Genomic DNA, 26,827 nt, shown 5'->3' with positions numbered 1-26,827 from the left:
CATCGCCCCCGGCCGTGGGGGGGGCACCGGGGCTGCGGTCTGCTCACAACGCAGAACCAGCAAACATCGTGAATTACGCCTTTAAAATCCAAGGCATCTTTAAACTGGTCCATAATCTTGTTTAAAAGCCACTAGAAAGTATTATTTTATACTTCTGTTCGTTAATAAACCTCCATTTAGAGTTACAGTCTCGGAGAAATTCTGATGCTGTGAAGTTTCACACTTAACAATCTCATAAATCTCATTAGAAACAGCCTCCTAAGACACAAATTGGTCTTACTGCTGCAGTTGCTATTGAGCAACATCACACTTGCTCAGGTGTGGAAGTGACAAGCCAACAAGTTTTTTAACTAAATTTGCAAAGGGCTTTGTGTGGCAGCAGGAGCTGCAGCTTGGGATCCGCTGCCCCGTGGCTGTGCTTGGGGTTTGAAGATGTTGTAGATCCGGGGGTACCCAAAGGGCTGCTGGAGCAGGCAGCACTGCTCGTTTAAAGCTCGACTCGTGCTTCCTGGTTGTGAAGGCAATGAACTTCGATGTTAATAGAGCATGGAGAGCTTTCTTTGATACACCAAGTCCAAATAGCTCTTAATTATTAACTCTGGAATAGGTGTTCTTTTTCTTCTGATGCAATTAAGTGTCTATGATAAGAGAACAGCTTTCACCTTTTGTATGTAAGTATGTAATTAACCTTAATACAAATAGCCCTTGTGACAACGGGGATAACTCTTTGGGCAAAGGTACTTCACTGGTCATGCATGTGGAGGTACTTCACGCATCGAGGACTGAACTTTCTGGGGTTTTTTTTTGTTTGTTTTAGTGCCCACAGCAGCTTTGGGTGGTTCAACAAGACATTGCCAGCATTAGCATTTTAAAATGCCAGCTATGTGTATTCTTAAAGGTTACGGCCCTGCAGATGCTTGTGCTGGCTGAGGTTGGGCTGTAGTTGTCACCGTGCGGGTTGTCTGTGGGCGGTGGTACCCCCAGGCTCCCGTCTCTGCACCCAGAACTGCCTCTTGTACCCCCCGTGTCTGCGTTTGGCTGCTGCAGGGACTGCGCTTTGCAGGCGTGTGTCTGCACCAGTGACAGGCTTTGTTTAAAAAAACAATTCCAAACAGAGAAACAACACCCAAACTCTCTCTTTCAGTGGTTCATGCCGCACTGGCTGCAAATTTAATACAAGGTCTGATTGTACCTTCTTCTTTCTCAAATCTCTGGAACCTTGGGACCGGGACACAAAGAATAAGTCTCTTTACCCCGTGAACATCCTTATCTGAGCAGCGCCAGAACGATCTGCTGGGGAAATGGAAAATGACTTACTGTCTCATTTCTTATCGCTAATGCGGGGTAGTCTGGGAGCTGAATTAGTTCCGGGACACTTAGAGGCAAGGTCTAGGTCTTGGTTTCAGGTTGTGTGTCAGCAGCTTCTGGTTGCTGTTAGGTGATTACGGCAGCCTTTGGTACGGCTGTAGCAGGCGATCGCTGCCCTTCTCGGCAGGGATGTCTTTAGCTGCAGCGGCTGCTGTGTGCTTCCTCCTGTGTCTGTGCTGGGGCTGGCAAACCTCAATATTCCGTACTCAGAACCATCTTTACCTTCTTTGTGTGTGGGCTTTTGTCTCTCTTGGACAGTACAATCAGCAGCATCAACTCAACACTTCATTTTCTTGCTGTGATTAGTGAAAAGTGAGACCGTAGCACTCCCCCAAGCCGGGTCTGGTCTGAGGAGGTGACCTCTAAGAGCAGTCAGCTCAGGAAGCAGCGAGGATGTTGCAGAACCATCGGTGTCACGCGCTGTTGGTGTCTCTCACAGCTCCAGGTCTGAAGAAGTGCAGGATGGTGTGGGCTGGGTGCCGTGTGGGGACCTCGCTGGTACCGTGTCTGCGTGGGAAGTGCCACCCTCTGGCACACAAACGTTGATGGCCCAGCACTAGAGCCCATTCAGGCGTGGTGGCAAAACCTGACGTTATCAGCCCTTGGGACCAGAACAGAGCTCCGCTTGCCTGGTTCCCTCTCAGAGCAGGAGTCGGTCTGAGTTGTAGATGCCTTAGTTGTGCCTGTAGCTAATAGTTCTGTTTCACCAGGAGTCTGTAGTCTCTCTGGGTCTATGTCTAGTCAGATGGGGGATCTACTTAAAAAAGAAACTTGAAAAAGGTTTTGGTTATACCCTCTCCCTTTCCCCTCACCAGAAACGGCCTGAGATCATGAGGCTTTCCTGTTAACACCAAGGTGCTGCCTGGTGCATCCATGGCTGTCGGCTTCAGGGGTCTCTAGGTTTTACCTGGTTTGAGTATGTCATGTCATGGCCTCTAGAAACAGCTACAGAGCAAGGCAGAGGCTTTCTTCTGGGGTAGGAATGTACAGAACCTGCTGCTTTCTTCATTCTTAGGGCAAAGGTTTTCCTGCTGCTTGATCTGTTTTTTCCAGGAGGGAGGGGAGAGTGAGGGATTGGAGAAAACAACCCTCCTCCTCTTCTTGCATGGTTTACTTCATTAAATCATCATCCATCAAGCTGATAGTGTACTTGCCGAGGTCTCGTTCTGCGCTGGCGTGCTGAGGCAGCAGGGCACAGGAATGGGAACGGATCCTGAGTGAGTTGGGATCCTGCTCTCATCCTTGCATGGAAATAGTAAGGTGCCTGTGTAGCCTGCTCTGCCGCTGCTGTTCTCCGCCAGCAGTGAGCTCTGATGGTGAGTTACAGCTTAGACTCTGGCTGATTGGGCACTTTTCTGCCCGGGAGTGCCCTGTGCTGCAGGGCTGGTGTGGCACCGGGGCTCGGGGTGCCCCGGGGACCAGGGGTCTGGCGGCAGAGACCCTCCTCGGCGCGGAAGGTGCAGAGTCGGGGCTGGCTCCGTCGCCCCCCCGGTCTCTGTCACGCTGCTGTGGGCTCTCCCGGCAGATTGGGGTGGTCACCCCCAGGCTTGCTGCCGGACCAGCGCCTGGCAGCGCGGCTTTGGGACCCTCCACCGGGCTGCTTCTTTCTCCAGGCACTTCCCTGTTACACCTCTTGTCCTTCTGGGACCGTGGCCGGCCATTCTGCCTGGAGGCATGCTGTAATTTTACCCTTATTTCCGAGGGGATTTCACAAGCAGCTGGATTGCTCGGTGCGTTTGTTTCTCTTGCCCGTTCCCACCCTGCCCGAGTGGGCGCAGGCAGCCTCCCTCCCCGGTTCCTGGTGAGGGGTTCTCACCACCCTGGGACGGCGCTGGCAGTAGCCCAGTAGCCCAGCGTGTGCCGCCCCGGCTCCCCGAGGAGGAGCTGCCGAGAGGGAAGGGTGTGCTGGCTGTAAGGGAGAGCGTGCTCAAAAGAGGAGGAAATAGAGTAACTCTCAGCCTGGGGAGTGCTGGAAATCATATGAGAGCATGAGAAGCAGTGGTAGAGAGTGTCTCGTGTCCAGTTTTAGGAAGTACTTAATCAGAGGAGGTGTTCACAGTGTCCTCTTCTCAAGGTTGCCCTTGCTTACATGGGAGGACTGCTTTTCACCACTTTATGGTTGGGGAAAACATGGTAAAGGGCAGACGCTTGACATTTATCGATGCGCAGCCACGGTCATGGTGAACAGCTGTGTCCTTGGTGGCTCAGGTCGTGCGTGCTGTGGACTCCAGCGCTGTTGCTTCTGCAGCGGGCAGTGCTGCTATTGTAGGTGACACTGCGAGGCACACTCCCTCCCTGGCATTTATAAAGCATAGCTTGTGTCCCGATGATTGTCCTCCATGGTCACAGAGTAAATCAGAGCTTGCAAATCCAGAAGCCCTGACCTCCTGCAGCCCAAACTGTTGCTGATGCTTCCTCTGCGTCCTCTTCCCTGGCCATTTCTTCCTTTTGCCTCTTCCCACAAACTCCTGCACCTCTCACACTGGTCTCTCTGTTTCTCTAGGTCTTCCTGAGCTGAAAGGATGAAAATTGGCGATTGGAAAGCCACCGTCACTGTCCTAAGCTTCATCCTAACTCCTGGAGTCCCAGTTGATGTATTTGGGCGCAGGACCCTGCAAGAGTGTCCACTGTCCCCTTCCATGATTTAGGCCACGGCTTGGACCATGCAGCACTGTAAGGCTTACATTATTTGGGCACTAGCGGTGACACTGTCCCTCTCCCACCCCGTGCAAAGGGGTTAGTTGCACGATAGAGCTGCTTGTGTAAAATGGTCCTGGATCCTAGATCCCCCCCAGCCCTGAGGGTCTCATCCTGTTCCCTCCCTTTGTCCCTGGGCTCGCTCGTGCCAGACCAGTCCCTGCCCGCCCCACCATCACCCGCTTCCAGTGGCGTCAGCCAGCCCCCGGCTCCCCCCACGTCTGACCTTCTCTGTCCCTCTCTGCACGCTGTGATTCCAGAGCGGGATGGTCGCCCACCGGAGCTGCCATGTCGTCCCTGACGACCCCCAGTGAGGGAGAGAACTCTGCTCCCAGGTTTGTTGTTGGTTCCAGGGATGATGAGACAGACTTTCTGGGATCAAACATGAAGACTGATGAAACCGATTTCTTTGAAGACGATGAAGAGGAGGAGTCGGTAAGGAAGTCCTGGCATTCCGGGTTGGAGCATCTGTGCAGAATTCCTGGGTCTCAGCCAGGGTTTGCGCGGTTGCTGCTGCGGGGACGTGTCACCAGGCTGTGTGTCACAGCCACGGGAAGGGCCGTGTTACTTCTGACAGGACGTGTTGTGTTGTCATGCGGCTGTGCTCGGTGCCTTGTGCTGCAGTAAATTCCAACCTTTGTCAGGTGCAGTAGCGGATTTCTTTGTCCTAGCAACTTAACCTTGATGCTCCTGTAAACCTTCCTTTTGAGGAAAACTCTGGGAACTGTGAAAAGGGCAAATGTGTGTCTGCAGAGAGGAAGCGTTTACTCTTTTCTGTAGCCTCCAGGAACAGGATGCAGAAAGGAGAATGATCTCCAGCTCCTGACTGCTCTTGCCCCTGTTCAATGTTATATTAAGTGTTGATTTGCTGTTCTGCATGTGGGGCTCGGGTGCTGCAGGGCCGTTGCTGCTGGCTGTGCGAGTTGCTGGGACCATGTGCCAGCCCAGTGGTGGTTTCCATTGCCTCTGCCCTGAGGCTCCACTGCAAGTGCGTTCTTGGCTTAGGAGCTCCCTTCAAACCCACACAGTGTTGTCTACCTTGGTGCTCAGTGAAGAGCTATTTATCGGGTGTGGTGAAGGGTTTGGAAGCCCTTTCACTTCCCAGATGTTGTTTTTGCTGTGGAACCTTGGCTTTGCAAGTCAGTGCAGTAACTTCTGAAGTCTCAGCTTACGGTTTGAAGCCACAGTTGTTTGTGCTGGGTAACCCACAGTCCTGTGTGTATCACTTCTGGTGATCTCGCTGCCTTTCACCTTGCGTGGGCCAGAATTAATCTGCCAGGAAAATGCCCAGTCTGGGGTTTCTAGATGGTGAAGGGAAGTCCACCACAGACCGTATGCTGTTCCTCCATTAGGGTTACCAGTGCTGTTTAAATACACAGCTTCTCTCTTGACTTAGCTACATCTCAATGGATCTTGGTGTAACTTTGTCAGATATATAGAAGAGCACTTGGTTCTCTTCTACTCGTAGCTACTTACTGGTGTTATCTCCATTTTCTCTCAGATAAGACAAACAGACTGAGCTCCTGGACTTTTTTTGCTATAAAACGTTTGCAGCTCTTCTCTGAGCCTGCCTAAGTCCACCCGTGATCTGGGTGAGTTATGAGCCAGAAAACGTGATGTGGGATCCCAGTCCCTGCTGCTTGCTCAGCTTCCAGATGCTTATTTCTGACCTTACCGTTAGTGCCCAGTAAGAGGAGGAGGTACATACTGCCTGGCAAAGAAGGGGTTGTTTTGGGCTGCTCCTTAATGATGTCCCCAGTGCATTCTGGTGCCAGCTGGAAGTTGTGTGGGTTTGAGTCTAGCAGGGGCCGTGAGTGCATAAGTTTGGAAGAAAATCACTTGTTTGTTCTGCCTTGCTGCATTTCTGTACTGTTACAGTTTAAATTCGATAAAGCAATTGACCCTGTACAAAACTGTTTTCTGTCTTCCCTTAGCCACCTGAACGGCAGATCGTGGTTGGAATCTGTGCCATGACCAAAAAGTCCAAGTCAAAGCCCATGACACAGATTCTGGAGCGTCTGTGCAAGTTTGAGTATATCACAGTGGTGATTATGGGGGAAGATGTTATTCTGAATGAACCGGTGGAGAACTGGCCCTCCTGTGACTGCCTGATATCGTTCCACTCCAAAGGTAAAAAGTCTGTGGGGGGCCTCAGCCTACTTGAGCTCTGGGCAAGGGAGCTCCCACTCATTCTTTCCCCTTCCCCTGTATTTCAGGATTCCCCCTGGATAAAGCGGTTGCTTATGCCAAGCTGTGCAAGCCGTTTCTGATTAACGACCTTGATATGCAGTATTATATCCAGGACAGGTAGGTGTCTGTGATCCACTAAAGCCCTTCCCTCTTCCTTTCTCTGATTCCTCTTCTCGGCGTGCTGTGCAAACGATGTCTTCCTGGCTGCAAGCAAAGGAGTGAGGTGGGGAGGAAGGGGACCTTAGCAGCCCTTAGGGGTTGTTTCTCCAAAGCACGGAGGGGGATAGATTTGGGGTAAAACCATTGAGACTTGGCATGCTTCATTTTCTGGTGCAAATGTCTCATAAGGAATGGCTAGATGAAGTAGGAAGTGGAAGAGGTCTCACAGAATGAGAGTGCCCTGATGAAGACAAAAGGCTAGTCTCTGAGTAGGAGAGCCAAGCAGAAGGATGGGGTTGGGGGACAGAAATTGGTCACATTCTGAGGGTGTGTTGGTCAGACACTTCAAGAGGCTTCTCAGATGGCTCTTGGTAAAGGCAGCCAGCTTAGCGTGAGGGGCACCGGTGGGAGGGCAGATGTGGGTGGTGGGTGCTGGGTGGGCTGCTGAGGACTGGGCACATGTGAGGAAACGAGTGCAGGGGAGTTGGACTAGATGATGTCTAGAGGTCCCTTCCAACTCTGACAATTCCTTGATTCCGTGATTCTGTGAGTGTCCGTGTTTAAGCCAGGTAGAGATTCACTCTGGGACATCTCTGTCTGGAGCAGGACTGAGGCATGCCCCACAGCCTGTAGGTCTCCTCTGGAGAGCACGTGCTGAGAAGTATTTGCACTCTGTCTTGAGGCTTTTTTGTGTTCGTTTGACTTTGTTCTTCATCAGTGGGAGTGAAGCCCTTCCCTTGGCATGTACTGAGGGCCTTCTAGACTCTTCTGACACTGTTTCTGTTCTCTACAGGCGTGAAGTGTATCGGATCCTTCAAGAAGAGGGAATAGACTTGCCCCGCTATGCTGTGCTCAATCGAGACCCCGATAGACCCGAAGGTCAGTGCCCAGGCTTTACTGAAAGCCATTTTCACATGCTGTACTATTAGAGAGATTCTGCAGAGAACAGATAATCAGCTTGAAGAAGCCTGATTCACAAGTCTGTTGTTTTTTGGGACAAAGGTCCCAAACTGGCTGGGGCTGCAGGGCTCTGCGCTAGGGCTGTCTCACCCTTTCCTAATGCGCTGCTGCTGTGCTTTGTCCTCAGAGTGCAACTTGGTGGAAGGAGAGGACCACGTGGAGGTAAATGGAGCTGTTTTCCCAAAGCCATTTGTAGAGAAGCCAGTCAGTGCTGAAGACCATAACGTGTATATTTACTACCCGACGTCAGCAGGTGGGGGCAGCCAGCGGCTCTTCCGGAAGGTGAGGATGGAGACTCTGGTTTTGGTGTGGGACCAACAGATCTGTGGCTCTGAGAGCCATGTGGCTTCAGGAGGGAGCGCTGGGGCAGCTGAAAGGGAAAGGAAGCTTTTGTGTTGAGGAAATCTAGACCTTCTGACAACTTCTAGTTCAACCCCATCTACCTGGGAATCACAGAAGGACATATTTCAGTGGTAGTGCTGACTTTGCCTTCTCCATCCTCTGTTTGAGCTGTGTCCTATCTAGCACTCATGGAGAACCATTCCCCTTATTGAATTGCATGCTGGTTTTTCCAGATTGCTTCCTCAATTTATCAAAATGATTATTTTTTTTTTAAACTTATGTTCCTGTCCTCTAACATCATTGTTGCCCTTCTCAGCTTAGTGTAGCTTGCAAATGAGATAAATGCAGTATTTATTCCTAGATTCCACAGGGAATCTCCCCTTACTTACTTCCTTTACTTTACCAGCAAACAGTTAATAGCTGTGATATATCTTTTTTCCAATCAGTTATGTATTTGCCATTAATAATCTTAAAGTGATTGTTTCCTTAGCTAACGTACAGACATGCCACTTGAGGTTGTATCCAAAGCCTTACTAAAAATGGGAACTACATCATCCTCTGTCCATGAGATCGGTCAGCTGTCCTAGAAGGAAGTTAAATTGAGCTGATTATCACCTGTCATTTATTTTCATTTGCGCATTAGCTGGGCTCCTTACTTTCTGGGTCTTTATCCACAGTTGTTTGTTCCATATCCTTGTAGTGGTCGGAGTCAACCTAATGGTCTGTAATAACATTTCTCCTCTCTAAAGCCTGGAAAAGGATGTACCTACTGTCTGCGCTGTGGAGTCTCTTTTGTCCTCCATAGATAAGTGTGTGTAATAGCTGGGGGTTCTGAGAGGCCTTCTGCTAATTCACTACATACAGGATGAAATTTACGCTTCTTGTTTTTCTGTCTCAGCAGAGCAGCCCCGTGCTCTTCCCTGAGGCCTTTATTCTGTGCTTTCAGATTGGCAGCCGGAGCAGCGTGTACTCCCCAGAGAGCAGTGTGAGGAAGACGGGCTCCTACATCTATGAGGAGTTCATGCCTACGGATGGCACTGATGTAAAGGTAAGGAAAAGCCTGGAATAGCCCCGTCCTCTGGGCCTGGGTAGCTGAATGTTGGGCAGTCCTGTCCTGCTGAGTCCTGCTGAGACTCTGGAGTGTCCCTTGAAGCCGGGAGGTGCTGACGGTGCCCCTCGGATCCCAAAGCGGGGAGTGGGTGCTCTGTAGGTCAGACAGGAGGGATGCGTGAGACCATCCGGTCTTCTCTGTGTCTGCACTGCATGTACCCTCTGGAAGCTGCAGTTGGTCCAGGAGCTTATGTCAGGTGTAACTATTTCTCTTCCCAGGTGTACACTGTTGGGCCCGACTATGCCCACGCAGAGGCTCGCAAATCCCCTGCTCTGGATGGGAAGGTTGAACGGGACAGTGAAGGGAAGGAGATCCGTTACCCAGTCATGCTGACTGCCATGGAGAAACTAGTTGCCCGGAAAGTCTGTGTAGCCTTTAAGGTCTGTGTTTTCTCTCCTATGGAAGCAGGACACTCCAGGAATGCCTGATTCGAATCTTGATCAGTGTTAAAGCTTGAGCTCTTCACCCTGGTTTGTCTCTGGCATTGCAGCCTTCCAGGGCTGATGCCAGTTGCCCTCTCTGCAGGCTGGGTGCAGCTGCTCCTGCTGGCCATGAAGCTTGGTCTTCTTTTCTTCCGCTTTTCTTTTTTTGTTGTTCTATTTTTGAATTGGCTTTGGAGGGCGTTTTTGTTCTATTTCACAGGTCGGTAGAGTCAGTGTGTGAGTCTGGGTACAGTTACGAGACACTCGGCCACTAGTTCTGCCGTCTGCAGCCCGTGCAGCTGTGCTGATACAGCTGTGGGCTTGTTCTGCCCTGTAGCCTCTTCCAGATAGTGATGGGTGGCTTTGTCTGCATCGCTTATTGTCTGTACTTGTTGGTCTGGTTCAAAACAGTTGATTTAGAGGCGAGAAAGAGCAGGAGAGCCAGGAGCTGCTCTGTCTTAAGCCTTTAGAGCTCTGGGGGAGAGAGGGGCAGCCCTGATGGATTAATGTGGGGGCTCTTGAGTTGGGCCTTTGATGCAGTGGTGAGGGTGTAAAGGTTCCTCTAAAGGGATGGTTACTGCTGGCTAGTGGCTGTGTTTTCACACTCCTTCAAGGCTCCTGAGGTAGGCGTGGAGAGGAGGACGGAGCGGTGTCCCACTGGGCTGGGCAGCCCCCATCCCCTCGCAGCGCGCCCGAGTCCTGTGTCCTCTGCTTCCTCCTGCAGCAAACCGTGTGCGGGTTCGACCTCCTGCGGGCAAACGGCCACTCTTTTGTTTGCGATGTGAATGGCTTCAGTTTTGTGAAGAACTCTATGAAGTACTACGATGACTGTGCCAAAATCCTCGGGTATGTAAAATGCAAGTTTTGATGGCGGGTAAGGGAACTCGCAGCAAAGTAAAACGAATGTGGATTCCTGATCAGTGTGGCAGAGAAGTCTGCAGGGGGTTCATGTGGGGACATTTGTTCAGCAGGTAAAAGCTTTCTCTGGGAGGAATGGGTTAATTATTTTTAGCCCGAGGAGTTCCTGCCTGCATTGGCATTAGCTGTCTCTGTCTACAGCGAGATGTGTCTTACAGGACTTCTCACTGGATGCTAAGCCCAGCTGCAGTATTGGTGATGTGAGGGAAATTGGTGTCCCTTTGGGGTGCCCTAGTCAGCCCATGGTGTGATAGGTGTCTCTGAGAGGAAGGTGAGGAGAATTCTGGGGCTCTCTTCAAATGTTACAGCTGGACCAGTAAGGAGGAGGTGCAGAACCAAGGGAATGGAATTTCTTGTGAGTTTTGTATTCTAATTTCTTCCAGAAATATAATCATGCGGGAATTGGCTCCTCAGTTTCATATTCCCTGGTCCATCCCAACAGAGGCAGAAGACATTCCCATCGTCCCCACAACTTCAGGCACCATGTGAGTAGCTGCCATCTTCTCAAGGGAATGTCGGTGATGGCTGCATGAGGGACAAGGTGCAAACCCCATCCAAGGGACGGACATCACCCAGCAGCATGGTCTTCTTCAGCTGCTGTGTTGGCTGCAACTCTGAAATGCCTGTGGAAAGGCTTAGCCATGCACACGAAAGGGGTGATAGGTGGTAAATTAGTCGTTGATTCGATGAATGCGGATGAGCAGACATTGAAGAAATGACAGAAACTGCCTTTCAAAAGGCCCAAATTCTGGATCGGCACAGGAGGATTAGGGTTTCGCTGTAGCTGGCTCACTGTTCCGTAGGCTGCTACTAGAGAAAATGTGTGTTGAGCTGCCAGTGAAATGGGTGGAAAACAATTAGCGGAAGTATTCACATTACCTGTATGCTTGGCAGACCCTCATTTGATACTATCGGCTTTACTAGTTGTCCACCGCGTAAGGCTGAAAGACCAAGGGCGAGAGTTTCTTTGTGATCCTCAGCACACTCGTACACTTGTATGAGCTGAACAAAGTAGGTGCTACAGAAGAGGTAGATTGAGAGTGTGTCTACATCCTTCCTTTACCGTGTGATCATTTGGAAAAAGTTGGCAAACACAAGCCCTGCACAGCTTGGAGGACCGCTGGCTGCAAGGACACCTTGTGACAGTGAGACCGGTAGAATCCATCCCCGTTTGTCTGGGATTCTATAAGAAATAGTTGGATATTGTAGTAGCTGAAAAAACAAACTTGTGTAGCCGTTTTGAAATCAGCCAGCCTGATCCTGCTGGTTCCTGCAGGGGGCTGATTGCTATGGGATCTCTCTACGTACAGCTCTTACTGGTTGCTCAAAGACAGGACTCCACCTGTATAACCATTCTTCTGAATCAAGTTGTTTTTTTCTTGAGTCTTTCTAAATGGTCCTGTGAGCGTTGCACAAGTTGCTGCCTGTCATATTGTGGTTCTGTGGTGCTTTTCCCTATAGGAAACCAGATGACCTGGTGGTGTCTGCAGTACTTCGGTGCTTTTACAGCCTTGGCACTTGTGCCTAGTGTAGTCTGGGAGAAGTTCTGCCACTGATGAGAAAATGGCTGTCAAAAGGAAGGAACTGAAAGAACAGTGGGAAAGTACTTTCTGGTGGCGATTCTGGGGTGTAGGGGCGCATTTATCAGGTGTACCTTGTGTTTCCCCAGGATGGAGCTTCGTTGTGTTATTGCAGTCATCCGGCACGGAGATCGCACCCCAAAGCAGAAGATGAAGATGGAAGTTAAGCATCCCCGGTAAGAGTCAAGGCAAGAAGGTGCTGTGCTGCTGGGAAGAGAGGAGGGCCTGTTTTCTGAATTGAGAGGAGGAGCAGAAGGGCTGAGTGCGTGGGAAGCAGAGCTTTTTCCTGGCTCCATTCAAGGAAATGCTTTCTGCCCTTTCGAGGGAGCCCCCTTTCCCCATAAGGATCCTGGCACTACTGGGTGCTGCAAATGGAGGCACCCTACTAAGTGGGAAGCTAGTGACTGCTTCCTTTTCGTACCTGCGGCTGGAAACACTTCTTTTCAGAATTTCTGAAGCCCAGGAAGGAGCCAGAGGGCCTGTTGGTTCTCCCTGAAGAACAGCAGCTGAATGCATTTGTAGGAATGACAGTCCTTGTAGCACTGAAACAGCAGAAAATTTCACTGAATTTCACTGAATTTTTTTAGAGTTGGAAGGGACTGTATAGATCATCTAGTCCAACTCCCCTGCTGAAACAGGATTGCTTAGAGAATGCTACTCAGGACTGCATGGATCAGGGTTCTTTGTTGTATGTTCAGGTTCTTTGAATTATTTGAGAAATATGATGGCTACAAGACAGGGAAGTTGAAGCTGAAGAAACCGGAGCAGCTACAGGTAAGGGGAGTCCTCTCTGGGGTTACTGTGTGGGACTTGCAGGTAATATGGATCCCAGCGTGAGGCAATTCTTTGGGAGGGTGGAAACCCTTAAAAGGGCAACAGTCCGTCACAAAAATTCTTTCTTATTTCCCACCCTGTGCATGCTCAGCTGGGTGATGGTGTGGGAGCAGAAGGGAAGCTGTTCCTGGCTGGTGCGAAGGCTGTAGGACAGGGGTGACCTGATGCCACTTGCCCATCTGTTGGTGGCTGCTGGTGGAGGATGGGTCCAGGCTGGGGAGGGGAGGCACCTGCTTGGTTCTGAACGGGGCTGGAGCACAGGGTGGGGATGAAGCAGCCTGCAGGGTGAAAGTTTGTCCTGCCTGAGCTGTGTTTTATGAAATGATGCATTTCTGAGGAGTTTCCATGTGAATGTGGTGCTGGGTGAAGCCATCTGGAGGCCTTGCAGGAGTGGAGTGGTGAGTCTGAGCAGAATTGCTGGACACTTGACTGTCTGCCCTCCAACAGGAAGTGCTGGACATCGCGCGGCAGCTTGTGGTGGAGCTGGGAACCCACAGCGACTGTGAGATTGAGGAGAGGAAATCCAAACTGGAACAGCTGAAGAGCGTCTTGGAGATGTAAGGGTCCATGTCTTGGTGCACCGTGAGTTCATCAGTCACGGGTCAGCGTGCAATGTAGAAACCAGCTGTGCTGCTGGCAATAAAGTTGCCCTGATGCCAAAAGTTTAACAAAAAGGAGCTGGGAAAACATGAAAAGATGTTTGTGTCCTCTTAGATTTCATCCAGCCAAAATAAAAGGCAATATGGTGGTGTTGGCATCTTAGAAACCACAGAAGGATTTCTCTCGGAACCGAAGCTCACTGTAGCAAACACGGGCAGTGTCTGTGTTCAGGCTGTGTCTGCAGAGCACAGAGCATGGGCTTTTTGCTGTGATTCCTAATCTTTCTGCTGATTAGGATGTGGTTATCCTCAGAGCGGCTGGCAGATCTGTGATCTCATTAATTCACTTGTTAAAGATGTAGATAGAAATTAAGTAAGGCTGATTAAAGCCTCCTGGGATGTGAGAGCACAAGGTGCTGTCAGCTGAAAAGCAGGCAAGTCAATGGATCTTTGACTTTCATTTGGGGGGGTTGTTTGGCTTTATCTGTAAAGGTGGCGTGTATCAGGTCACAGGTAGGTGGCAAAAAATGTTGATGTTCTGTGGCAATGGGTTTTGCAGAAGAAAGTCTCTTGCCTGTGCTGTATTTTTGCTGTGTGCTGCCTGGGGACCTCTGGGCAAGGGCTGAGTGGAGTTATTTGTTTCAATTCCCCCCCCCCCTCTCTGTGACAGGTATGGACATTTTTCTGGCATTAACCGTAAGGTTCAGTTGACCTACCTGCCTCACGGACATCCAAAAGCTGCAAGTGAAGATGAAGGTAAAGAAACCTGATGTTACTGCAATGCTCTTCCAGCCTGGTGCTGAGGAGTGCACGCGGTTGTCCTACCCACAGAGGCCTCTGGATGCACAAGCGAAATGAACCACCCATATCTTATCTTTGCTCACATCCTGTGAAGGGTTGGAGTGATGCATAATGCAGTGTACCAACGTACTCCGGAGGGTGCCGCGGGGCTTATGCTTCCAATTCTGTGAATGTCAGCCTTCAAAAAGTAGTGACCTTTAATTTCATACTTGCTGGTTTGGGTCGTGGGGGTTTTGGGTCAGGCTTGTGTTGAGAGCGCTGTGAGGTGCTGATGAAACCTCCTCTTCCTTTCCCCGACAAGCTCAGCTTTGAGATCTGATGTAGTGAGTACCTCTTTGTCTCCTAGAATCTCGCCGAGAATCTTCCCCATCCCTTCTCCTGGTGCTTAAGTGGGGTGGAGAGCTGACACCGGCAGGAAGGGTCCAGGCAGAAGAGCTGGGGCGAGCCTTTCGCTGCATGTACCCTGGTGGCCAAGGTGAGCTTTGTCCAGGTATTGTCCCTGTCCTGTGACTGTGCCAGGCTGCCCAGCCCAGCATCAGGGACAGACTCCTGAGGGCTGCGCGCAGCCTGCATGGCTCAGGCCATCACTGCGTTTGTTCTCTTGAGTTGACCTGGAAAAGGTAAATAATTCAAGTGGGTTTTGCACCCGAAGATCCCTGAGCTGGCGAGATGTCTGCTGCAGCATCTAAACTTCAGCATGTCTTGGAGCACAGTAGATTATTTCAACTGACATGCCAGTATTCAAAAAAGAGAAGCCGTTCTAATAAGATCCGTTCTGATGCGGCAAATGCGATTCAAAACTTACGTATGATAAACAAGGAATTTAGGTCAGATGTGGAGAACGGAGGAAATCCATCTTGCAACACAGATAATTCTGCCTTGAGACAGGAGAATAGGAGGGTAATTTCTCCGTATTTTCTCCACTGTAATTCTGTGACTCTGCAAGGTTTTCAGTGCACGCTCAGATCAGTGTGAGTGCCTGAAGGGCCCAAAAGGGAAAAAAAAGACTGAGATTTCCTTTTACATCCAAGTAGAGTCAGAAGTAACACACTGCTACTGTATTGATCTGACGAGAGCAGCATTGGACATTGCTTGTCTTTGATTTGTATGTTTAATTAATTCAATTTATTAATTAAATTTCAAATTAATTAAGCTAATTTAAATTGAATTGGAGAAGATTCCCTTCTGGAATAAGGAAGAGTTACCCTTGGTGGAAGAGGATGGGGTCAGGGAATACTTAAGCAAACTGGGCCCTGATGGGATGCACCCACAAGTGCTGAGGGAGGTGGCAGATGTCACTGCGAGGCCACTCCAGATTATCTCTGGAAGATTGTGGGGAATGGGGGAGGTGTCCAAGATCTGGAGGAGAGGAAATGTCACTGACAGCTTCAAAAACGACAAGAAGGAGGATCCAGGGAATGGGAGGCTGGCCAACCTCACCACGGTCCCTGGGAAGGTGGTGGAGCAGCTCATCCTGGAAACCATTTCTGGGTGCATGGAGGACAGGAGGATGATTGGGAGTGGTCAGCCTGGATTCACAAAGGGAAGTCAAGCTTAACCAACCTGATAACCTTCTACAGTGAAGTGACTGGATTGTTTAGACGCAGGGAGAAGAGTGTCTATGGCCTACTTTGACTTCAGCAGGGCTTTCGACACTGTCTCTGGTAACATCCTCACCACTGATGAAGTATGGACTGGATGGGCAGACGGTGAGGAGGAGTGAGAGCTGGCCGAACAGCTGGGCTTAGAGGGTGATGATCAGTGGCACAAAGGGAGGGCGAGGGAGGTGAGCTGTGAGGTCAGATGCTTGTGATCTCAAGAGCGTGCTTTTAGCAAACATGTGAGGATAAACTTCCCAAAAGATGAGAAAATGAGGTGCATGTGGGTGTTGCTCACTGCAAGGTGCCAAGAAGTAGAGCAGACTGTCAGTGCACAGAGACTAGAGGAGGAGGAGCAGTAGTGGACAGAGGGTCTTTATGACAAGGCCTGTGTGCCGTTCCTGAAGATGGGAATGGTGAGTTAAAAGGGCTGGGGACCTCCTGGTGCTGTTGTGGTTCTCTGAAGGCTGGAGCTGAGCGCATCAGCCACTGGCTTGGACAAGAGACTGGGGAGACCAGAAGACTATGCAGGAGAGAGAATCCCAGTGGAAGTACAGGGAGCAGATTGCAGCACAGTGAGCCAAAACCGGAGAGAAGAGACCTGTCTGCAGAGTTCTGCTCAAGTGGGGCGCAGTTACCCGGGAGCGGGGCTGAGCCCTAAGGTATGGTCTGTGCCAGCCCTGGACTCACTGCTCCGTACCTTGCCCTCTTGCGCACAGTAGAGCTTGGTCCGAGCATGTCCAAGGTGACTTCAGTCACGGCATTGGAGACTTCTGCTTCACATGGTCACTTGTGGAGAGGGAGAGGTCTTATTTTGCAGCGAGATGCCGTGTTCCTGGGTGCAGCTGGTACATGCCAGCTTTGCACAGATACACAGCTGACTCCTGTCTGACCTTCTCGAGCAGGTTGTTTCTCTGAGCTGGGAGCAGTTTTCCCATCTTCTCCTCCAGTGTGACTGGGTACTGTACAGAATCATCACGGGATTCCAGGCAGCAGCCAGTTACTCACCACCGCACTGTCTTTGTTGGGTCAGGCTCAAGAGCTGCGTGAGTTACGTTCTCCCATTACTGATCTGGCTCCTGTGGCTGACTCAGCCACCATAAATAAACCGGCATTTTGTGCCACAAGGTAATTGTAGCTCTACAGGATACGCTTTGGAAGGCGGGTGCCTCCCTACGGAATAGCTCTGCCTGCAGTTCCGATGGCAGCGGGGCCTGCTCTCGTGCAGAGAACAAGTAGGAGGCGGCTGTTATTTTGGGCGTCTTTATTCTGAACAGGGGTGTTCAGACTGGCAGGACAATTATGGGCGTCCGGAAAGGGTTGCTGCAGAATTTGGGCAGCATCAGACTTGACTTGTGAATGCTCGCTTTTTTCCCCAAAATGAACTTTTCCAAGTTAAGCAAAGCCTGAATCAGATTTCTAGTTGTCATGTGTGGTTAGAACTGTCTATTTTGGAGCAGCCTAACTGTGGGCTATGAAAGTGATTAATTCTCTATATAACTTTGTTACCACAATAGAGTTGGTTGTCTAAAGCAGTATATTCAGCTGACAGTTTTGAAGGTGTCAGGATATTAATTTTGAGTTTTTTCTCCATTTCAGGTGATTACGCTGGTTTCCCTGGGTGCGGCTTGCTCAGACTGCACAGCACCTACCGTCACGATCTCAAGATCTATGCCTCGGACGAGGGACGGGTTCAGATGACAGCAGCAGCTTTTGCAAAGGTCCTTCCTCTCTTTTGGGAACCTGTTAGTTCTGCTGCGTTAGTCTTAAAATGTGCCAGTTCTAAAGGAAAACCTCTGGTGATGAGGAAGGAGCTGTTGTAGGAGCTCCTCCCTCTCTGTTGGGAGGACGGTGGTGGGCTGTGCAACCAGCCAGTGCGCAGGGCTGCAGGTTAGCACAGCCCACCACCATCTTCCCAACAGAGAGGGAAATCCAGCGTAGCTGCACATGTGTGAGCTTTAGTGTCCTGTCCAGGGCAGGACTCTGCCTGGAGAAGGAGTTAGTTATGGAGTATCACTGGTGTTTGATGTAATAGAGAACACCAAACCTGTTGCTGAGTATTAATTGCCTACAGAACGAGAGTTTCTTGGATGACTGCCCAGCCAGAGGACTGGATTTAAAAGGGGAATAAAATGTCTTTGGTGCAGTGTGGGATGGGGGCTGGGGAGAAAACAGGTTAATCTGCAGTTAAAGCTTGAGCCAAGGGGAATCCTGTGATGACTTGGGCTGTTGGCTGTTCAGCTAAGTTGGCTGCTCAACAGTTGCCTGGACAAATCTGGGGCTGCTGCAGGCAGGGCTGGGTTTTGCCTTTAATCTCTCTAGAATCGTGCCAGAATCACTGGAGACTGTAGGTGCTGTTGCTGTAAAACTGCTCTTCAAGGACACTTGAGATTTCACTCAAGTGGACTGAAAAAGCTGGCCATGAAACTACCAGAAATGTTTGTTGGTTGGGTTGCACATAACTGAAGTCTTGTTCTGTGCTGCCTCAGGGTCTGCTGGCCCTGGAAGGAGAGCTGACCCCCATCCTGGTGCAAATGGTGAAAAGTGCCAACATGAACGGTCTCCTGGACAGTGACAGCGATTCCCTGAGCAGTTGCCAGCACAGAGTGAAGGCACGGCTCCACGAAATCATGCAGAAGGATGCCGAGTTCTGTGAAGAGGATTACGAGAAGGTAAAGCTCCTGGGTGGCTTCATCACTTCCTCTGGAAGAGGGACAGCGTTGCTCAGGGGTGTGACGTGAAGCCTGCTGCTGTGTGAACAGTGGCTTGGTTAGTCGGAGATCAGTTCTGGTCAAAATTGCAGGATATGAACAGAATTTAGGAAGGGAAAGGGAAGTTTTTTGGGGGGTAATAGTCCCTGCCCTTCTGCAAGTGAAAATCCTCAGTGTTGCTCCACTGTTCCCTTCAAGAATCACCATGGTACCCTTTAGAAGTCCCAGTGCATTTTATTCTCATGGGGTGCTAAAAGAAGATTTATGGTGATTTACTGCATGCTGCCCAGAACAATCCCAGTTGCTGTGGACAGGGAGTGCACCTTGCCACATTCTAGATCTGTGCTTTGTGCTCGTGTGAGCAGATCTTTTGGATATAAACCCTTTGTGGTCCTATCAGTGTCTGATAACTGCAGAGCAGAGAGCATGGGCTGCATCTAGCATGGCAATCAGTAAAAGCTATAGCTGCTTCTCCGACAAGTCCCCAAAACACTGTTTTTCCCAGACTCTGAGATCTGATTACCAGACTGAATTCCATTACCATTAAGGAATATATTTATCAGCTCAAAGAACTGCTTAAAACTTCTATGAAGCCCTTCTACTCGAGCACAGAAGCAAAGTGAGACAAGTGGATGTTGTAGGTGGAGGGAGTTCTGATCTGACAGGAGCTCCCTTCGAGTTTGGTCCTGAGGCAGTTTTTAAAGCCCGCCGGGCTGCCCCTAGGAACAGGCCAGTTACGACACCTCGCTGGGAGCACAGCTTTTGTACCTAATCAGAAAGTGGTAGAGCTGCAAAAGGCAGATGTTTTGTTTTCCCAGTTTGTAAAGATACTAACTAATCTCTGCTGGTATCTTCTCTCAGCTAGCACCTACAGGCAGTGCTTCTCTGCTCAACTCCATGACATTTATCCAGAACCCAGTAGAGGTCTGTAACCAGGTCTTCACCCTGATTGAGAATCTCACCTCCCAGATAAAAAAACGTCTGGAAGACCCAAAATCTGCAGGTGAGTATCAGAACTGGAAAGGGTCTGGGGTAGATTCATTTATTGTTACATCTTCAGAGCTCCCAAACACCACTTTGATTTATGTTTGTAGCAAAGAAATTGTAAAGTGAAATTCTGTATGTGCTATTGATGTAGAAGGCTCCTATTCTGCTTTGAACTACTGTTAATGAGAGCTGTAATGTAAAGGAAATTATATGTGCATCTTGGGTTTAGAGCGGCTGTACACAGCAGCAGTATAGCCAGGAGAGCTATGTCTCATTTTTTCAAGCATTTCAAGCATTTTTTCAAGCATGGAGGGGACCTCAAGGCTATAAACAGCAAATTTTTCAGTCACAATTTGCTCATCTCTAAGAACTTTCCTAATAACAGTGCAGAGGTTTTAAAAAGGTATCTCTGGGACATTTCACATGATTTATGGCAGACACAAGCAAGCAGTTTCCCTTTTCTCAAGTATTTCAGAAGTAGCTTATTGCTGCAGGTTAAAACTCCCTGCAACAGGTCCAGTGGCTTTTCCAGTCCAGGATTCCTGTGGGTGACAAAACAGTCAGAGCCCGCCTGTGCTGGGAGGAGTCAGTCGCTGCGGTCAGTTGAAATGTGGGCAAACACAGTCAGGATGTGAACGTGCTCTGGTGTTCTCTGCTGTTTAGACCTGCAGCTGTACCACAGCGAGACTTTAGAGCTGATGCTGCAGCGCTGGAGTAAGCTGGAGCGAGATTTCCGCATGAAGAACGGGCGCTACGACATCAGCAAGATCCCCGATATCTATGACTGCATCAAGTACGATGTTCAGCACAACTGTGCACTGAAACTGGAAGGCACAGCTGAGCTCTTCAAACTCTCCAAAGCCCTGGCAGATGTGATCATACCCCAGGTAGAGCCTGTCCTGCCTGCGTGACGATGTCTGTGGTGTCAGCTCCTGACACCTGTCTGTTTTCTCTCTGTTCTCCTGCACGTTAACTCTCAAGGCAGAGTATTACAGGTATTTCTCAGATACCTCTCCTAGTGTTTGTATAAGGCCAAAACCATTTATGACTTCAGATGTGGCAGATCCTGGGTGAGGATTCTGACAGCGTCAGAGTAACAAAGAGCCGATGCAGCAGCTTCTCCATATTCATCGTGATGCGTTATAGCACGGTGTCGGGCTGCGTGTGTGAGCGATGGCAACGCCCCGTTCTCCACATGCAAGATTGTACAGGGGAAGAGAGATTTCTTTGGTAAAGTGAAGGCTTGTTCTGGCAAATTTGTTATTCTTGTCAAACTAGAACGTGTTCAGTTTACAAAGTTGGCTTGCTTCTCACAAAGTTTATGCCCATGAACATGGGAGGGGGAGGGAGGGCCACATGAAATGGATCTCTGTATTCATGGAGATCACAGTGGATCTCAGTAGCGTAGAATTCATGGTTCTATCTTACTTCTGGCAAAAATGTTTCATTTGTATGGGACGAGCTTCCCATACATATGGTCCAACTGCATGTGTAGAGCAGACGTGGTCTTGTAGGCTTTTTCACAGTGTCACTGATGAGATGCAGTTTGGCTATTTCCAGCATAGCCCTTCAAGTTTTATCTTTGCAAATAGCGGTTGTTGCATTAATGCTTGTGTCAGGTCAGGGTATAAGTTTGTGTGTCATGAGAGAAGGTTCCTTGATGGTACTTGTGCCTCTCAGCTGTTGGAGAAATACTGACAGTCCTGTCTAGACAGACTGGGATTCCAGGAGGAGTCTCTGTCCTTTGTTACCCTCTGCAATATGTGGGGAAAAAGTAAGAGAAAGGTGTGAGTGACGTTTCCCTTTCTGTCCTTGCTGAACTGTAGTGCTTGTGGACAGGACTGTTGAAGTCCAGCCTCCTTTCATGTGAGGATGTGGCAAAGAGTCAGGGCTCAAGGGTATCTATTGTTTTGTTCCTGCAGGAATATGGGATTAACAAGGAAGAGAAACTGGAGATTGCTATTGGCTTTTGTCTTCCTCTCATTAAAAAGATCCAGTTAGACCTGCAGAGAACCCATGAAGATGAGTCTGTCAACAAGCTCCATCCCCTGTAAGGATTGTGCTGCATGCTGCTGCTGGTAGGGAGGGCAGCTTCGAGCAGCGTGTGGGAACCACGCCAGAAGGGGGAACTGGTATGGGAGGAGGCTCCGAACACACCCTGAGCACCCACCAAAAGGGGAGCACATTGGTGCTTCTAGAACTGGAAGGGAAATGGAAAGACACATTGAGACTGCTGAGCGGGAGCACGGTGCCACAGGAGCTTACACCCACTGTGGTTGGGTGGTGGTGCCTTCGTCCCCGTCTCTGCAAGGGGCAAGTGGTCGTATGACGAGGCCACCTCTGCCCCACCACGTGTCTCCATTAGGATACCACAAACCTGCTTCTGTGCCCGATGCTCTCACTGTTTGTTCTGTTCCTGCTGCTCTTTGGCCGTTCCCAATGTGGGGTTGTCTCGCTGCGCTAAGCATGCAGAGATGCTGCTGTATGATCAGTGGCACTTCACTGGCAGGCTGTGAGTAACCCTGGCCTGATTTTGGTTTAGGTACTCAAGAGGAGTTCTGTCACCAGGTCGGCATGTTCGGACGCGGCTCTACTTCACCAGTGAGAGCCATGTGCACTCTCTGCTCAGCATCTTCCGCTACGGGGGACTCCTGGATGTAAGTGTCCCAGCAATGCTCACAGAGTAAGCCTCCCTGCTTCCTTCCAGTGCCCTTTCCAGGTGGACAGCGTATGTTTGTAGGTTGCCCCTCTGGCCAGCTCCCCCAGTAATGATGTGCCAGCTCCTTCTCTGCTGTGTTTGCATGCTGCGGTGTCCTGCCTTCCTGGCATGTAGGAGGATTGTTCTTCCTCAGCCCTGACACCACCTGCCTTGCTTGTACAGGGGCATGTTTTCTCCTAGAGCCATCCTGCTGATCTCGGATGAGTCGAGCGCTGACCTGTGTAGGAGGAGAGCAGTATGAGGCAATGGGGAAGAGGGAATTTCTCTCTTCTTCCTTCAGTCCTTTGTTTTTAGAGCTCGGCCCTGTTATTTAGTGACTTTCTGTCAATTCTAAGTCAAGAAAATCAGTTTGCTTACAGAGGAAGGGACTGCAGGTTGCAAATGCATAGGGGGTGCTCTCTACCAGGGGGACAGATAATGCATTTTTAGGGGAATAACTCATTCAATTCAACCTTCACTTGGTCCTGAAGGAATTGCCAAGCAGACCCCAAGAAAAGCTCTGTTTTATACTCCTCGATATACTCTCTGAGTTATCTTCCCATTTTTAAGTATACTGTTCTGAAATGCCTTGGGAGTTTGAGCTTACTGAGCAGGCATCATTTCTGCTGTCTGTGGAAGCTCACTGGATCTGCAGGGAGCAGTCACGCAAGTACCTCTGAATTGCTCACTGAATGAGATGCGACTTTATTCCCTGACTTGAGTGTCAGAGGATGCCGTGTTGCCAGCGGAGGGATATTAGTCTGCATCTGGGTTCGTTTGTACCAGCGGGGTTCGTGTCATGTCCATCAGGGTGGTGGGCTGCCCCACAGCAGCGTGGCTCCACGGCAGTTGCCCAGCAGTGGTGGGAAGCGGTGATGGCTGGGCTGCCCTGCCTCCTGCCGCCCGAGGGTCCAGCGTGGCTCCGGGGGCTTTTCATTCAGCATCGGGAAAAGCAGCCTCACCTGGTCCCCTATTTAGCACAAGTTCGTCCCTTGTGCTTTTTTTGGGATTTCTCTAAAATACCCCATTCTATAGCTGTTGTTTGAGAAGGGCTGTGTTTGGGAACCTGCTGTGGGTTGTGCTTTTCTCCCGTCAGCATGGCGCGGGGCGTGCAGCTGGGTGTGCTCGGGTCTGCGCGTGGATGGTGCGGGTCGCTGTAGCGTCCCTGGATGCAGTCGCTCCTCGCTGTGAGCACCCTGCCCTCGTTGCAAGGTCATCTCTCTTTGTGCAAGTTGAGCAAGGTGTTTTTTGTCCTGATAATGTTGTTATCTTGTGGAGAGACAAACTCTCTCAGACCCGTGTCACTGAATGCTGCGAGGTGTCTGCTGTTGCTTATTCCATGCGACTGTTTATGTGTATGTATCAGGAGAACAAAGACGAGCAGTGGAAGAGAGCCATGGACTATTTGAGTGCTATCTCAGAGCTGAACTACATGACCCAGATTGTTATCATGCTCTACGAGGACAACAACAAGGTGAGGGATGTAGCTGTAGGATAAAATCCTTCCTGCTGTGGTGCAAGGCGCAGTCCCGAGAGATGAGTTCAGCCGGGAAGTTTGTAACCTGGGCTGTCTCTGCTTGGGAATAAAGACGGATGGATCATTAACACAACTGCCAGTTTTTATATTTAGGTGGGAGGCTTAATCCTTGTTACATGTGAGCAGAATGCCACCCTGAGCAGTAACACCGAGCTTAAGTAGTCAATGCTATCTATTTTAAAGCATTTCCTAACACAAAATAATTTCTTAATATTAACTATGAATGAACAGGAGGGGGAAAAAAAAGGAAAAAAACCCAAATTGTATTTGGCTGTTTTTTCCACGTATTTCTGGGAAATATCCAGAAATTCCACATTCATAAACTTTTTCTATTTTAAAAATCTACTGATATAGTTAGGGAATTATACACTGATATTTCAGGAAGTATAAGGAATCATTTAAAAAACAGCTGGGATGTGGAAGCTGATGGTGATGACCCGGTGCTGTGCTGCAGGAGGTGGTGGGTGAGGGGAGCAGCCCCTTTCCTCCAGACACTGTAGAGTTAGAATCTTGTATTCACAGAGCTGATGTGGGCTTCCAGTGGTACCAGTGATGTATTTCCTACTGGTGTTTGTCCAAAAAAAAAAAAAAAGGGTCTGAATAGAGCTCTTAGGAGTGGCGCAAATCTGTTAGTGAGTAGAGATGGTGAAACTTTTGGATTTACATCATTAGTGCCAGATACTGTAAAAGCTCTAGCTTCCTTAAAAAAAAAAAATATAAAAATTAATATTAGAGACAGTTACTTAAATCTTGGAACAGCCTGACTAAAGGCCCAGGAGGGAGCCAGTCTCTCCCTGCCACAGCGTGTGCTGGTTTTGCCACAGGAGTGGAATGGGAAGGGGCATGTTTTAGGTTTGTGTATGTGTGTGTGTGTGTATATATATATGTATATATACACATACAGCCCATTCTTTTACTCTTGTGGTGGCTGTTGTCACAAAATAACAACAATCTGAATGCCTCGGCTTTGTGCTAATAAGGGCTGTCCTTTTGGATGAAACAAACCTAGAGCCATTATGTTTGTGGTTTCTTGTTGCTTCCGCTTCCCTTCCGAAAGGATGCGCTTGGGGTGCTGCGCTGGCATGGCGGGGCGGCCGGGCTGGCAGCGGGACCCATCCTTATTTATTTACTCATTCCCTCTGCCTCACGTTCGCAGGACCCGTCTTCAGAAGAGCGTTTCCATGTGGAGCTGCATTTCAGCCCTGGTGTGAAGGGCTGTGAGGAGGACAGGAATGTGCCCACGGGCTTTGGCTTCCGTCCTGCCTCGGCGGAGGTGAGCTCGCTGCCCACGGGGGATCGGCCATCGCTGGCCCTCGGGCACCGTGCGGCTCTGCCACTAGCCCCTCTCCGGCAGCCCTGTCCTTCCCCTTCTGCCCGCGGGCTGTGAGTGGGTCACGTTCCTTCCTAAATCATAGAATCATAGAATTGCCTGGGTTGGAAGGGACCTCTCAGATCATCTAGTCCAGCCATCAACCCAACACTGCCATAGACCACCTCTAACCCATGTCCCTAAGCCCCGGGTTTGTCAGGGCTGGCTCTGGGAACGCCGCGTCCCCCTGAGCGCTGCAGGGGCCGGCAGGGCCGAGGCTGGGGTTGGTGCCGGGCAGCGCTGGCGAGGGCCACGCGTCTGCAGGGGTCAACGTGTCCTTGCTGCAGAACGAAGACAAGAAAGCAGACCAAGGCAGCCTGGAGGACCTCTGCAAAGAGAAGGGCATCGACGAGCCGGACCGCGTGCAGCAAAGGTCTCCACAGCCCTCTGAGCCCGTCAGCCTTCAGCGCAGATCTCCGCTCATCAGGAACCGGAAGACAGGGTCCATGGAGGTAACAGTGCTGTGGCCGCCCTCGGTTGTTCTAATGAAGGTCTTTTGCTTGGTCTTGGTTTCCTGACATTCCTTTTGGCGTGCCAGAGTTTGAGTTGATTCTGGAAAAGGATCTGCAGAAGTTAAAGGGGGACTTTTTGGAAGGCAGACCTCCCAAACTCCTCCCTGAGGAAGGACAGGGGGAACCCAGGTGAGAGGAATTGATGAGGAAGAGCAAGTAAGGAAATGCTTGAGAAACACTAGAAATATTTGGGTTCCATGCTCCCAAATGTAGAGGCATCAGTGTAACAAGCTATGAGATTGATGCAACCTCTCCACCTGGCCACGGAGACATCTTTGCCTTCCCTTAGACTCCAGCCTTTGCCTCTCACAGTTCAGCTCCACATTTCCCATTCCTGCCTCCCATCTAAGACCTCATGCAAACCGGAGGTCCCTGCTAACCGGTGGCTTTATTACAGTGTTTAAACTGGCAGGGTTTAGAACTGTCCCATTCACTGATCTGCTAAAGTAACAAAGATTGATTTTACTGTTCTTACTTCTCTCCTTCAGGGGCGTTACGTGTTATAAGGCCTCACAGTCAGCAGGGGCTGGCATCTTCGAAGTGCTCTAGAGTTACCCTTTCTTTTGGAGGTGTTTCACAGGCATTTTTGCTGTTTTCTGAACCAGTGAAAGCAAAGAGTTAGGGCTCGTGGTATTTGTTAGCTGCCTTACGTCTCTCTGTCGCTCATGATGTAATCTTGGCATGCAGCACGCGGGGGCTCTTTGTAACAGGCACATACTAAGTTAAAGGGGATATACTTTCCTGCTGCTGAAGAAGGAAATCTACGTCCCAGTGATCCCAGCAAGGCTCTTGGGAGACCAGGAACTCAGTACCTGAGCTCTCTTCATCTCCACTGTTCCACAACCCAACACAAACTTGAAATTAAAATTGAGTGTGCACTGTCACAATCTTAGCATATGAGTACTTTGTGCTTCTTGAAAAATGTGATTTTTAAGGAAGAGACCTACTTTTCTTTACCTTGGATTGATGTATAAAGGCTTTTGAGACCAGTGGGTAACTCAGAGCACGACACTGATTATACTGTCTGTCTTTGCAGGTGCTATCTGAATCCTCTTCCAAATCAGGAGGTTATCGCCTCTTCAGCACTTATTCCAGACAGTCTTCTGAGATGAAGCAGAGTGGCTTAGGTACTGTACCTGACCTGTAACCAGCCTGTTCCTCTGTGTTTCCGTGGGCATCGCTCTGTCTCTCCACATACACATCTGGCTTAAGTTCCTTGTGTGTCTCTGTGTATTATGTCTTCTTTTAGTGTTATTGTTTAGACCACTGTAGAGACTATCTTATTGTATTTCCTTTTGTGTGTGATCTTCTCCTCCAGCTTCTAGCTACAGAAGATGCACTCTTCATCCTTTATAGCATGGGAGCAGCAGAGCAAGCTGCGTACTTGCAGGCTGGCCTTCTGGGTCCATGTTGCTATCATTTGTTATACCATTT

General features: G+C 49.8%; 1 protein-coding gene across 3 annotated transcripts in view; it reads left to right on the top strand.

Moving 5' to 3' along the window:
* The first annotated feature begins 4,353 nt into the window (after positions 1 to 4,353).
* Positions 4,354 to 26,827, top strand: part of PPIP5K1 (diphosphoinositol pentakisphosphate kinase 1) — a 44,031-nt gene continuing 21,557 nt past the window's right edge. For 2 of the 3 annotated variants that reach the window (XM_074156396.1, XM_074156394.1), the window contains exons 1-24: positions 4,354 to 4,500; positions 6,000 to 6,195; positions 6,282 to 6,372; positions 7,208 to 7,293; positions 7,502 to 7,656; positions 8,663 to 8,764; positions 9,046 to 9,207; positions 9,974 to 10,095; positions 10,551 to 10,652; positions 11,837 to 11,923; positions 12,446 to 12,521; positions 13,029 to 13,138; positions 13,851 to 13,936; positions 14,328 to 14,456; positions 17,179 to 17,300; positions 18,069 to 18,251; positions 19,152 to 19,293; positions 19,941 to 20,164; positions 21,200 to 21,327; positions 21,820 to 21,934; positions 23,342 to 23,449; positions 24,669 to 24,785; positions 25,169 to 25,333; positions 26,430 to 26,520. In XM_074156396.1, the coding sequence (XP_074012497.1) occupies positions 4,354 to 4,500; positions 6,000 to 6,195; positions 6,282 to 6,372; positions 7,208 to 7,293; positions 7,502 to 7,656; positions 8,663 to 8,764; positions 9,046 to 9,207; positions 9,974 to 10,095; positions 10,551 to 10,652; positions 11,837 to 11,923; positions 12,446 to 12,521; positions 13,029 to 13,138; positions 13,851 to 13,936; positions 14,328 to 14,456; positions 17,179 to 17,300; positions 18,069 to 18,251; positions 19,152 to 19,293; positions 19,941 to 20,164; positions 21,200 to 21,327; positions 21,820 to 21,934; positions 23,342 to 23,449; positions 24,669 to 24,785; positions 25,169 to 25,333; positions 26,430 to 26,520 (3,046 nt within the window). The remainder of the gene's footprint in view (positions 4,501 to 5,999; positions 6,196 to 6,281; positions 6,373 to 7,207; positions 7,294 to 7,501; positions 7,657 to 8,662; positions 8,765 to 9,045; positions 9,208 to 9,973; positions 10,096 to 10,550; positions 10,653 to 11,836; positions 11,924 to 12,445; positions 12,522 to 13,028; positions 13,139 to 13,850; positions 13,937 to 14,327; positions 14,457 to 17,178; positions 17,301 to 18,068; positions 18,252 to 19,151; positions 19,294 to 19,940; positions 20,165 to 21,199; positions 21,328 to 21,819; positions 21,935 to 23,341; positions 23,450 to 24,668; positions 24,786 to 25,168; positions 25,334 to 26,429; positions 26,521 to 26,827) is intronic. The other variant, XM_074156397.1, reaches the window with a different exon arrangement.

Source organism: Numenius arquata, chromosome 11 (genome assembly GCF_964106895.1).
Source record: "Numenius arquata chromosome 11, bNumArq3.hap1.1, whole genome shotgun sequence".
In the NCBI taxonomy this organism is placed as follows: domain Eukaryota; kingdom Metazoa; phylum Chordata; class Aves; order Charadriiformes; family Scolopacidae; genus Numenius; species Numenius arquata.
Note: the sequence above shows the minus strand (reverse complement) of the source record. Positions and strands in the feature narration are given on the sequence as shown.